Here is a 13,408-nt window from a genome sequence, read left to right on the forward strand (position 1 = left end):
TCATTAAACCTGAGTGTTTTTCTGCCTTTGTGACTTAGTAAATCGCAAGGAATGAAGCTTTTCTCCGACTCCCGTGTACCTTTGTGTTACCCCGTCATCAGGGAGAGAAATGAGCTGTATAATTACCTTTCGAGACATGAATCATCCCTGCTCCAAGGGCCCAGACCTGTTTGATGCTATAAAAGCAGCTCGAGGTCGAAGTGCAAACGCACACGGTCTGCCTCGCCCCGGGCTGATATAACCCCGAGCTGCCCCGAGGAGATGAAGGTGCTCCCCACTTCGGGCCTGGCTCTGCTGCTCATCACGGCTCTCAAGTTCTCCACGGCAGCCCCCTCCCTATTTGCAGCCACCCCCAGGACCTCACAGAACAACTACCACCTCGCACAGGTTTGTGAGTCTTTACACAATTCCTCCTCCCACCCCGGAAACCCCACAAGGGTATAACGAGAAAACAAGGAAAAATCGTTATTGTTGTAAAACAGCTCATAAGTGCACCAGAGCCGAGGAGAAACTACCTCCCAGACGGCTAGCATCCATGTCGGTGCACACGGGGGGTGCACGAGGCGTGACGAAATGAACGAGTCTCAGGTAGCTCGCTTCATACAGAAATTGAAATGACTTGCAAAAACCCAAGCAAGACAAAAAAGACGAAGTATTGGAGAAATAATGTCAGGGGGAAATAATGGCAGAAAAATAACCCCCGAGGTGTAAGTTTGCATGGGCATGGGCGAGGGAGGTTGTCAGCGTAGCGCCAAGCTTCCTGGCGGCACCGGAAAGATTTCCTGGGTTCACATGTTAGAAAAGGGCTCCGGCGTTCTGCGCCAACTCGATCCAAATCTAAAGTGACCCGTTTGGCCTGGGCGCTGACCCGCTCTGCCCGTGAGAGCCTTTCCTCTCTAAAGCATGTTCCCAAGGACCTGACTTATGGACACTTTCTGTATTTTCCTCTTTCTCGAAGATCTCTCGGAACTGGTTGGAAAGGATGGGATACAAATAATTCACGTTCAAATTTTTGCAACAATTATGTGACTCAAAGTGATTCAATGTTGATTTGCTTCCAAGCGGTTTTTGCATTTAAGGGAAGGTGGCGATCTGTCATCTAAAGAAACATCTCTAGGGGCATCCAACTGGCTTGTCGGCAGAGTGCGTGACCCTTGATCTCAGGGTTGTGGGTTCGAGCCCCACATTGGGTGTAGGGATTACTTTAAAATCTTGGGGGGAAGTGTCTAACGACGGAACTCCCAACATTAGTGGAAGTGTGTGGATGAGGTGTGTTTGGGCCAGGACCTGTGTTTCGATTGTCTGTCGAATGGGAGCACATCTGTGATTGTCAACCGTGCCTCAGGTGGTCTTCCTGCCCACCCACTGCACCTGTGCACGAGCACACACCAATTGTTCACACACCCATCCATCCTAATTAGTCAGCTCCCCTCCCCCCGCTGTACCAGTCATTAAGCATAATAATATCAGCCCTGCTTATATACAAAGGTAGCGGATGCCAAGAACAGAGCTCTTAACCTGAACTCCCTCTGGCTTGAGCCCTCACTGTTAGATAAACTAAATTCAAGATAACCTATCTCAGAATTCCAGGGTCTATTTCAAACTGTGTTTCGCTGGTGCCATGTATAGCTTTGGGTCTCTTCTCCCAGAATGTAATTTTCCCTCACTTAGCGTCACGCCACTCTGATTCAGAAACTGGAGTCGCTGTGACCTCCGGAAGGAGGGTGATGCTGAGGCCAGAACCCATGTGAGGGGTTGAAGATTCTATTCCTGGTCCGTGATTCTATTCCTGGTCCAAACGACGGGCCTCAGGCCAAACCGGCCAGGCATGTTCATCCGCGTGTCGTCCGCTTCTGCACCCCAGTGGCGGAGCATCACAGAACCGAAAACACTATCGGCCCTTCACAGCAAGAAGTAGCTGAGCCCTGAGCAGTCTGTGCAGGAATGAGACCAGAAAGTCTCGGGAAAAGATAGGCTTGCTAGGAGCACTTGGGAACAATGAAGTGGCCTTGGGATGCTGGGGATCCCTTACGACTTCTGCCCCAAAAGAAGTCCACTCTCCTCAGCTCCCTTATGTCCCACTCTCAGAAAGACCCTCGTCCACGGACCAGGGAAACTTGGCAAACAGCCCCTTCTCTGGCAACAGCCCCAGCGGCCAGCGCTGGGCAGGAGAAAGGCACCCTCTTTCGCAGCCTCGCATGATCCGGGCAAACCACTGAAGTGGGTCCTAGTGACTAGAAAGAACTAATGTCCCACCTTGTGGTTTACAGAAATACAGCAGTCCCCTACGTGCTGTGCATGGTTTCATTACGCACGGTCACTCCTGGCGGGAAGGCGGATGGCCCGCCGTCTGACCCGTCAGAAGGTTCATTAGTGGCCCCCTGCCCCGTCGCCGCACCCACATCGTTCACCTCGCTCCATGTCATCACCTCACAGCATCAGCAGAGGGATGAGCTCAGTACGATTCTGTGGGAGAGCTCACGTCCCGTAACTGTCACCACAGGACATTGTTACGGTGGTTGTAGGTTACCCTCTGTGCCTAATTTATAATTAACTTTGTCATGGGTGTGTCCGCATAGGAAGAAACAGCACTGACAGGGCTCAGCACTATCCGCAGGTTCAGGCACCGCGGGGAGCTTCGGATCGTATCCTCTGTGGATAAGGGGGCACTTCTTACAACAAATATGCAACAACTTACAGTACAACAGATGACACAATACAACGCTTATTTACGGACAGTTTCCCGCGTGTTATGTGCTAGGGTCTCTTCTAAGACTGGAGAAACACAGTGAACAAAACGGTCAAACCCCTGTTCTGGGGGATTTGAAGGTAGCGGATGCTACAAACAGAGCTCTTAACCTGAACTCCCTCTGGCTTGAGCCCTCACTGTTCGATAAACTAAATTCAAGATAACCTATCTCAGAATTCCAGGGTCTACTTCAAATGGGGAGGAATAAGCTGGGAGGACATAGGCAAGTAGTGAATCAACAAGCACCCGAGATTATTTCAAAGTGGTAAGTGATATTGGGGGGGAATGAGTCAGGATGATAGTGACCGGGGGACAGTGCGCAGTAACTGGGGGACAGTGGGGGACACTGTCACCTGAGTGGTCCAGGAAGGCTTTTCTGTGGAAGTGACATTCAAGGTGAACCTGAACTGTAAGAAAGAGCCGGTCACCTGACTATCCGGAGTGAAGGAGCCTGGGGGCCGCATCTGGCTGGTGGCAGGAGCTGGGAGACCGAGCTCGGTGGGCCTGGCTGGGCCCCAGAGCCAGGTGGCCGGTGGACCGGGGAGGCCTGGGAACCGGGGTTAGGATAATTAGCTTCCACACAAACCTCTTCTTTCCAGAGAAAATGGATTGCTTCTTGGGCCTGGAAACACCAGACAGGCAAAATTTTCAAATGCTATATGCTTCCTCCCAAACTCAGAGCACAATAGTCTACACTTAAAAAGATGAGCAGGTTTTTAGTCGACTTACTTAATGCCTACTGGTGTCTTTTAAATTCTGCTTTGCTGATGAGCATAAAGGCTTTGAAAATGATGGACTAATAAAATGCTTAGTCTCTTAAACCAGAGTTTTATTCTATTTTTGTTTGCTTTTAAAAGCCAGTCATAGCGGGGCGCCTGGGTGGCTCAGTCATTGGGTGTCTGCCTTTGGCTCAGGTCACGATCCCAGGGTCCTGGGATCGAGCCCCACATCGGGCCCCCTGCTCAGCGGGAAGCCTGCTTCTCCCTCTCCCACTCCCCCTGCTTGTGTTCCTGCTCTCGCTTATCTCTCTGTCAAATAAATAAATAAAATCTTTAAAAAAAAAAGTAATATCAATACATTTAAAACATTTGACAGTTTGTTAAATTGTCCTTAAAAATAATATAAATTTTCATTATCACATTACTATGAACTTGTAATTAAAGATAATTAAAAATTGGAAGCTTCCAAATACAGACTGTTAAATTCAGGTGTTTTTACTACCATTTTACTTTCTGTGCATGAAGACATTTTTTTTTAAACTAGTATGTTTGGTTCCTAACTTTATCACTGATTATTATTTCATAAGAAATTTTTCATTTTTATGTTGTTTTCATACACATCACTCTAAGGAGTTACACATATTCCAGAATATAAGTGAGTTATAATTTATTTAGTTGCTTCCTTTGCTGGACCCATGGATTATTTCCATATGAATAGTGTTGCTGTGAATATCTCCATACACCAGCCTGAGCTAAAGGATGATTTTTTCAGCTCAGATTTCCCAAAGAGGAATTAATATGTGAAAGGGTGCACACATTTAAAGTCTTCCATACACTTAAAAGCATCTTCGCACTGAGGCCCTCCCTGGATCCTGACGCTGGTGTGGTCTGTAGAACAAGTTCCAACCTCGTGTTGTGGATGAGTGCACGGAAAACCCAAGACGTGAAGGGCGTTCCCCACATTTGTTAGAAGCTAGGATTCCTCACCCAGCGTCCCAAGTCCTCACGATTCCCGGTGGCTCAGCCCGAATGGAAGGAAATGTGGAAGAAACCCTATCTTGAACTTCATCAAGTTTTGAAACACACTTGACCCCGAGTTTTAAGTTCTTAATTCTCAAGAAGGATGCCAGGAACGCACACTGAACAAAGAGCTGGACTTGGGGAGCCAGGCCACGAGGTCTCTATTATTTTACTCTCTCCAACACTGAAAGAGAAGCAGAGAGAGAACCACCGGAGAGCCAACCCTAAAATCCTGTCATTTGAACAACGGGCAAGTGGGGAGCAAATAGGACAATTCTGGGGGGTCCTAAAACTCTTGACCCTCAGTGCCAACAGCGTCAGGTATTGAGCCAACAACACCCAAGGGTTAGAATTCACACAAAAGCAACATTTAAATGCCTCCCTGGATGTTTAGAGTCTGGAAAGATGCAAAAACCTTGTCTATAACTTTGGCAAGAAAGTTCCCAGAATAACTTGGGCCCTGAGTACTCAGAACATCTGATAAGTCTTCAAAGAAACAAACTTGCATATTTTACCTAAAGAAAAAGAGCCCGAATATTAACTGAACATGTACTCTGAGCCTAGAACTATGTCGAACAGAACTAGGTACCGTTTTCATCCTTTTATGGATAAACCTTTTGAGTTGCAAGTCTGGCATCTTCTACATATTTTAAAGAAAAAAACATTTTATTGTAGAATTATATATGTTCAAGTAGAAAAATTATAAAACATAGGTAACAAAAAAGAATCCTTTTCAATTCCATCACTAAGATAAAACCACTACTCATCCCTTCATCGATATTTTTCAAAACACTTTGCTATGACTCTGGGCTGGGACTAGGTTGTAGGAATGAGGCAGGATTGGACTCCATATTTATTTAAAATATTGATGTTTTGTTCATCGTGGATTTCTTTGCATCAATTTTGATTTTTTTTAATGTTGCATTAAGTATTGATATTCTTGAATACTGAGGTTTTGGCGACCCCTGTCTTCCTCACTCTGGTCCAGGTTTACAAGCATTCATCAGTGTGTGTATCCATACGCACACACTTTTCTTTACAAACATGGCTTATCCTGTAAGAGTACTTGTAAATCTCTTTCCACATAATGTATCATGAGCATCTTCTCTCATAGGACCATATTTTGTAAACCAAAATTAGAACACAGCATGCGTCATGCATCACCTAACAAGGGAACAAAGTATTTGAAATCCAAACTGTCTCAGCCATGGAGCATCTGGCCCTTTGCACTGAGCTTAAAGAGCGTAACTCAGACTTACAGCGAGCGCTCTGTCCTCATAGCATCAACTTGAGCAAAGAGGAATGGCTCCGAAAATGTCATCCTGCAAAAAAGATCAGAAACATAAGGTACTTACTTACGATGGCCCACCCAGAGCTGGGAATGAAACCGCATAACCCCAGCCATTTCCAGAGCCCCTCACCGAGGCTCCAGGGCTGGGGCTCCACACTGGCCCCTTCTCCTCCCCTTGGGTCCTTGTCCCATTAAGATTCTCGCAAGGAACCACCACTAGGGAAGTGAGTTTCCCTGGCCAACAGGGCAGGGGTGGGGGTGGGGGGGGTGAGGATTGGCTGACCCCCCAGGAGCACCTTGCCCAAACAAGCCAGTGCACCTCACTCCTTTTAATTATTTCCTGAACAACTACAATCCACGTTCACAGCAGAAAACTTTGGGATCTAGGAAAGGACGAAAAATAAGTTGTCACCCATGGTATTACAACCCAGAGGTAAACAAGTCTGATACAGACCTATTTCTTTCCATTATTGATGTTACTTGTGTTCATACAAATTACATGCATATGTTAATTATCAATATATCAGTTGACATCAATTTTCAATGTTAATTTGCACATTAACCTTATATTAATATACATAGATAACAAACAGGAGTATAATATGTACACATATATATGGTTTGATTTATTTTTGAAATTATGATTTTAATCTGTATAAAGACTTCACCTCTATATTGTCATTATGCTGAGTGTGTTATTCCATGCCATTAAATATTTTTCAAAAAAATGGGATCTTAGAGGTCTAGTACTACTTCATATGAATATGTAATAATATATCCAACAAATCCCCTATTCTTAGATATTAAGGTTGCTCTCAATGTTTTATTATCTATTGTATTTTTTATTTTTATTTTTTTAAAGATTTTATTTATTTATTTGACAGAGAGATAGAGAGAGAGCACAAGTAGGCAGAGAGGCAGGCAGAGGGAGGAGAAGCAGGCTTCCCGCCAAGCAGGGAGCCCGATGCGGGACTCGATCCCAGGACACTGGGATCATGACCTGAGCCGAAGGCAGACGCTTAACGACTGAGCCACCCAGGCGCCCCTATTATCTATTGTATATAAATATGTACATATAGCATAAATCGTACACATAATTTATATAGAATATAAATATACAGTTAATGTGATAGACAAATTTATATGCACCTCGTGTATGATATATCAACATAAAATTTTACGTAAAATAAAACATACACATAAATCTGCATCTTCTCTGTGTTTCCCTGAAATCAGGTGGGCAGTCGAAACCCCTGGGCCAGCAGCTGGCTCTGGTTCTCACCCCACCCAGGAAGTCCTGGAAAAGTGTCTTGAATGATAAATTTAGAGGTTTTAAGCCTTAATGTGCACATGAAAAGCTTATAATCTATGGGTAATTTTACTTGCCTCCGGGGACAAAGGGCCAGTCACGGAAGGCTGCCCTGGGAAGACAGACAGGTTCAAGCCCACACTCTGCTCCCTGAGCGATGGAAAGCCAGCAGGGACATGGACGGCCGTCTGCCTTTGTATAAGATGAGAGGCTACAACAGACGGCCTCTGAGTGTTAAAAACATATCCATCTTGCATAATGTACAAGGAAAACATGGTACCAGTGACTGCCTTCTTGGGAAATAGACTAGTCTTGGTTTTGCAAATTGGGTCAAGATTTCAATGACAAATAAATGCTCTGTGGGGAAAGTGTTCACATTAATTTCCTTCCGTTAGTTTTTCCTCTTAGAATAACCAGTCCTTATATGAAAACTATAAAATGCAAGTGAGTAAAAAAAGAAACCGCTACAATTCTCACCACCCAGACATAACCATTGTTAATAACGTGGCTTCTCTGTCTAAGCTTTATCTAGGCGAATATAGCTAATTTTTTTCAAAGATGGGAGTACTCGGTCCACGCTATTTTTAGCTTGTCGAGAATATTGTCCCCTTTTCTAACCTGAGCATGAGTCTCTCCCAGAGACCGTGCCACAGACGTGTCAGCCTGCCTCTCCATTCCAGGCGTATCTTGACAAGTATTACACCAGGAAGGCAGGGCCCCAGGTTGGCGAGATGGGGGCGCCAGGAGGCAGAGCCCTGGTCAAGAAGATCAAGGAGCTGCAAGCCTTCTTCGGCCTCCGCGTCACCGGGAAGTTAGACCGGTCCACGATGGACGTCATCAAGAGGCCTCGCTGTGGAGTTCCCGACGTGGCAAACTATCGCCTCTTCCCAGGTGAACCCAAATGGAAAAAAAATACTTTGACATACAGGTAATGAGATGGAGTCTTCCCAAAGTCAGAGAGAAACACCCTCTCTCCTTTTCCTTTCTTTTAGAAATTCTTCCTTCTGATCTGTATACAAGTCCCGACTCATCACAACCATAAGGAAGGCTTTTTAGGGCTAAGCTTTAGACAGTGACATTGGAGGACTCCCTACAAAATATGATGTCAGGATTATCCTAATGACTGGCCATTTCGGACATTACAAACAATTTTATCAATTAGAGACAACACACTTGTCTTTCAAGAAAAATAACCTAGTTTAGGATTAATAACAGTACCAACCAGTTTTTTTAAAACAAGTTCCTCAATCAGAAGGAAACAATAAAACTCACCTATTTAAGTAATTTTTTTATTAATTCCAAAAATAATTTATTGATGATTTATTAAATGCCTACTGTAGACATTTGATTTTTGGAGATACAAAGGTGAGTCGATCCCGTTCACTGACCCTCACAGTCCCTTTCGGGAGACACACAAGCAAACAGATCCTCGTGGCTCCCCATGATAGGTGTGAGCCTGAGGGTCTAAGCAGAGAACCGTGGTAGCACCCACAGGGAGCGCAGGGACCCACCGCTAGGCCAGCTGGCCTCCTTCCTGGGGGACCCCCCTCCACCTGCGGGTCAGCTTGGAGGCAGGCAGTCCCTGCTGCATGCCTGGGCCTTGCACCTGCTGGACAGATGTGGCCTTGCAAACGGGTGGCCGGCGCATGCATCTTAGCCCTTGAGGCCTGGCAAATGGTGAGGGTGTTCCAAGTGCAAGAGGAGTCTGGGCAGATAGGGGCGTGCAGTGGGGTGGCCCAGCAGGCAGGTGCCGCCCAGGGCAGCCAAGAGCCAGGCCAGGCGTGGGGCCAGATTTTGTTCTTAGGAAGAGCACATCTGGCCGAGACCTGGGGACGGGGCGAGGCCGGGCTGTTCCTACAGTCCCTGCAGGTCTCACAGAAGTGTTTCCAACAGTCCCCTCCTCACAGCTCACAGAAGCCGGTCTCAAACCTGTCTGGAATTTTGCAGCCAGTTGTTAACCGCCCCAGACTCTTGCAAGCTGGTTGCTAAAGAGAGCCATTATTAAAAATTAAGCTCTTCATCCCTGCAATTAAATAAATTATATTTATACACCAACTATTACATATTACCTTATAGATGTTATATAGAATCAAAAACAAAAGGTGAGCAAACGTTGCCTCCTGATCACTCTACCACACTTTACTACTGTCTGTGTTCATGAGGCCATTCACCTTTTTATCCCACGTTGGGAGCAGCGTGCTGCTACTTATCTCTTCCCAACTGCACTTGTTGGGCTGGGGGAGGGGGCTTGAAATTACCACCAGGGAAAGCGTTGCAGAATGGGCATCAGCAAAGCCCTCAGATGAGAAAGTCTGGTCACGGAGCCTGTTGTTGAACTGCACCAGCTCAGCAGTGGGTCCCAAGTCCCTGGGGTCGAGTAAGGGCCCACAGCTCCAGAGCCCTCCGGAGACTCCTCTAGGCTGCACGCTGGCGGCGACCAGCCTGAGTCCATAAGGTGGCGCTCCAAACACGGTTATCACTCGGCTTACGCCCAAGGCGGCCACGAAAATCAAAACATTTGGAGAAGAAGCGCCCCATAAGAGGTTGAACAGGAAAAACGTATATAAATCCATGAAGTCTTTCCCTTTATTTTCTTAAAGCATATCAGAATTTTAGTCTGTAACGACGCACAGCACAGACCAGGGGAATCGAGCAACCTGTTTGGAGACTTAGAGAAGTGTATTATTGTGACAGGGTTCCCCGGATGGCCCCAAAGCCCCCTTAGCACACTCATCCAGCCCATCCACTCGCCCCTGAGCATCTCCCCGGCCCCAGAAAGCAAGCAGGCAAGCACAGAACGCACTGGACGCGCTCCGAGTACTCAGAATAACCTCTTCTAACAGAACCCAGGGGATTAAAATAGACAAAATACAGCTTAGTGCTTATGTGCAGACGTTTGGAGTCAGAACTGGGCTCCAATCCTGACTAATCATAAAATGCACATCATCATTATCTGTTAAGGTCGTTGTGAAGATGGGACACGCCCAGGACCGTGTCTAGCGCGGAGCATGGGCTCACAGAGTATTTACTGTAACCCCTCTTGTCTCCTGGGTCTTCAGGTGCAGACTCTGTGCTCCTTCCCTCTCCACTGAGGGTCGCTATTTACCGTACCCTCTGTGGGACCTGGTCCCTGCCCTTCAGGCCCCTACGATTGCCCCGGTTGGTTCCTGGTAGAGACAGCCCCACCTCTGTCAGAATCACCTGGGATATCTGTTGAAATGCAGGTCTACAGGTCACACCTGTGTGTGCATTTACCCAGCTTCTCAGGGAGTCCTCACAGGGGCTAGAACTGGACTGCCACCCGGAAGGCCTGAAACACCACTAGCTTTTATTCCGGAGTTCATCTGTGTAGCAAGTCTTTGCTAAGCACCTACAAGGTGCGAGGGGTTGATGAGGAGCTGGAGAGAGAAAGCAGGGCAGGTGTCTGCTCCCTGGGTTGGCGCTCGCCCTGCATCCAGGATGCTGGCTGCGCCGGAGGTCCTGCCAAGGCCCCGGGTGGTAGCTCCTTCCCTCTGCCCTCCCTCCACTTGCTGTCAGGAAGCCCCAGTCCCTGCAGGCTGGGGTAGCTCGTCCTACCAGGACCTCATGAAAGACTCAAGCCAACACTTCCTCTTTAAGATACACATTATTTTAAGAACAAACATCCCCCCCACCCCCACCCCCGGGAAATCCCCGGTGGCCTTTGAATAAGAATGTGCAAAACCTCAAAACTCAATGTTTTTATTCTTTACAATTGAAAATTTTCAGTCCCTTTTGGGGAAAAAGAGGTCCCTTCTCCATTAAAGCCATTTTAGGGGAAATGGATTCTTGCTACTTGTGAAATGACCCCAGGTTATAGTCTTTAAAATTCGGGATAATCTCGTAACAAGGAGAGTCCAGCTGTTTCAGCGGCAGGTGATTTCCCAATTGCTCCGCACAGTCCAGTAACGTAGCAAATACGAAAGCAAAACAAGCATTACCGTTTGGGAGAAAAATACCCCATCGCAGATTCACATTGGCCCCTCCTGTTGTTGATACCGCCTCAGCAGAGGGCGCGCCTTCCGGCCTCAGAGCGCTCACGGAAAGGAAACCGTGTTCCTTCTGTTTTCGCAGGATCTCCAAATACACGCCCTCCATGACTTCCGCGGAGGTGGACAAAGCAGTAGAGATGGCCTTGCAGGCCTGGAGCAGCGCCGTCCCGCTGAGCTTCCTCAGGGTGAACACGGGAGAGGCCGACATTATGATATCGTTTGAAACTGGAGGTACCGTGGCGCTTCTTGGATGTTCCTCCTGATCCACGGGACACAAGTCCCGGCATGTCTCCTTCAACCTTTAATGTGAGCGATCAGCGCGATCCTCATCCACACGCGGTGTGATGGGCAGAGCCCAAGGTCATGGCAAGGTCATGAGTGCCTCCCGCTAGGACGTAGCGTAGACCCGGGGGAGTTCTCAGCATGTCTGGTCATGCTGGACGGGGCGGGAGAGGGGACTCCGCTCTTTCCCGTTGGCTAGGAAGCCAGCCGACCTCATGCCCATGGCCGTACTCACCGCCGCGCGCCGCCTTCCATATCCACCAGGAACCTCCGACCTTGAATCCCCACTGAAGGATGTCCACACCACGGTGGCCCTGACCACGCTCCCCCTGCGGCAGGCTGTGGTCGGGATAGCGGCCTTGCGGTCTTGCGCACACCTTCTGGAGCCCCCAGGCCTGCCCCACCCGACCCACCTCTGCACCCCCTGCTCACCCTGGTAAGGAGTGGAGGCCTAACTTGGCGCAGGGCGTGGTGGCCTGCTCTGGCCCTTTTCAGAGCCGCCTGTCTAGGGAGCAGATAAACAAAGGGTCACAACATTCCTTGATTTGTCAGCTTCCAAGTGGCTGCGGGGAGAGCGCACCCCGGCCTCCCTCCACAGACGCCCTTGCTAAGGGTCCCAGTTACTTTAAGTCTTGATCTTGGGTGGAGGCTCAGGTGCTGGGAAGTACATGCTCAGAAGCCAGGGGAGAGAAGGTGACGCAGGTCCTGAGTGTGAGCCCTTCAGAGGCAGCCCTGCATGTGACCTGGCCTGTGGCAGGTCCTGTTCCCCCCCCAGGACAACAGGGCCACCCCAGTGATGTGGTGGTGCGGCTCCTGGCAGCTTTGGAGGCCATGACATTAGCATCAGCCTCTCTCTTGATCTTGCCAGCTTGCGCCCTTTCCCCTCCCACACAAGCTGAGTGGGGGCTGTGCTGCGTGTCCCTGGGTCCTCAGAGCCCACCATCCAGGAACGCTGGCACACGGCGCACCAGAACCCTGGGAAAAACCGGGAAACATGGCTTCTACAAAATGCCTCGTTTTGTTCTCTCTCCTCTTTTTTCAAATTTATAATAAACAATTAAATATAAGCAAAACAAAAACATAGAAAGTTCTGAAAGTTATGATTTTATAGACACCTTTATTGCTTGCATGAGCTTGATACAGGAAAGCGTATTGAAATTCCAGAGGAACTTTCTCCTTTTGGATACCTCCGTGCATTGTATTGCACGGTAGAAACAGAAAGCACACACATTTGCTCGATGTACCATTGCTGTCTTAGCTGAATCAGACTATAAATGCTCAGCCTGCCCACACACCCACATTCCAGCCGTAGGGGTTGCTTCCTACTTCTTTTGTAAGACATTTGAACGACGTAGGCATTGCAATAAAAACTGTCACAAAAGAATATTTTTTATTTTAAATGCTAACTGTCTTTGAAATGCCAAATATCCCTCTTAATTTTTCAATGGACAATTACTCGTTGACATGTGAACTTCTTATAAAAAATGAATATTGGAAAGTAAACCTATTTGTATGAGAAGTGCCAACACTATTAAAAAAAAAAGGTGTCCATTCCCTGTAATGTGAAGCATGCCCCCAAAATTGCTAGAAGGACTCACGGCTGTTGGCATTTCTCCCCACCTCTTTAGATCACGGGGACTCCTATCCATTCGATGGCCCTCGAGGGACTCTCGCCCACGCATTTGCACCTGGGGAAGGTCTGGGAGGCGACACCCATTTCGACAATGCTGAGAAGTGGACTATGGGAATGAATGGTATATATGCACAATTCACCATAACCTGGAAAATATTGTACCTTCTTCTGGGCCTCCACCATGAAACCCCGAGGTTCAACGTCCCAAGCCACCCTTTAACTAGGGAGGCTGGCTAGGAAAAACAAGTAAGCCAAAAATCCAAAAGGGAACACCATAAGGGAAAAGACCCACACTCACGTGTGTTGTAGACTTATCTGAACTCTGGTTCATGCCTATGATCTCGAGGAGCATCGACCCCACCTCCCCACGGCTCTCTTTCTTTATGTAGCATTTA

General features: G+C 47.7%; 1 protein-coding gene across 1 annotated transcript in view; it reads left to right on the plus strand.

Moving 5' to 3' along the window:
* The first annotated feature begins 261 nt into the window (after positions 1–261).
* MMP20 (matrix metallopeptidase 20) overlaps positions 262–13,408 on the plus strand; it is a 49,022-nt gene continuing 35,875 nt past the window's right edge. The window contains exons 1-4 of the mRNA XM_028105974.2: positions 262–387; positions 7,769–8,016; positions 11,181–11,329; positions 13,009–13,134. Coding sequence (XP_027961775.1) covers positions 262–387; positions 7,769–8,016; positions 11,181–11,329; positions 13,009–13,134 — 649 coding nt within the window. The remainder of the gene's footprint in view (positions 388–7,768; positions 8,017–11,180; positions 11,330–13,008; positions 13,135–13,408) is intronic.

Source organism: Eumetopias jubatus, unplaced genomic scaffold (genome assembly GCF_037043125.1).
Source record: "Eumetopias jubatus isolate StellerSeaLion01/CBP00866 unplaced genomic scaffold, mEumJub1_p1.0 scaffold_13, whole genome shotgun sequence".
Classification (NCBI taxonomy): domain Eukaryota; kingdom Metazoa; phylum Chordata; class Mammalia; order Carnivora; family Otariidae; genus Eumetopias; species Eumetopias jubatus.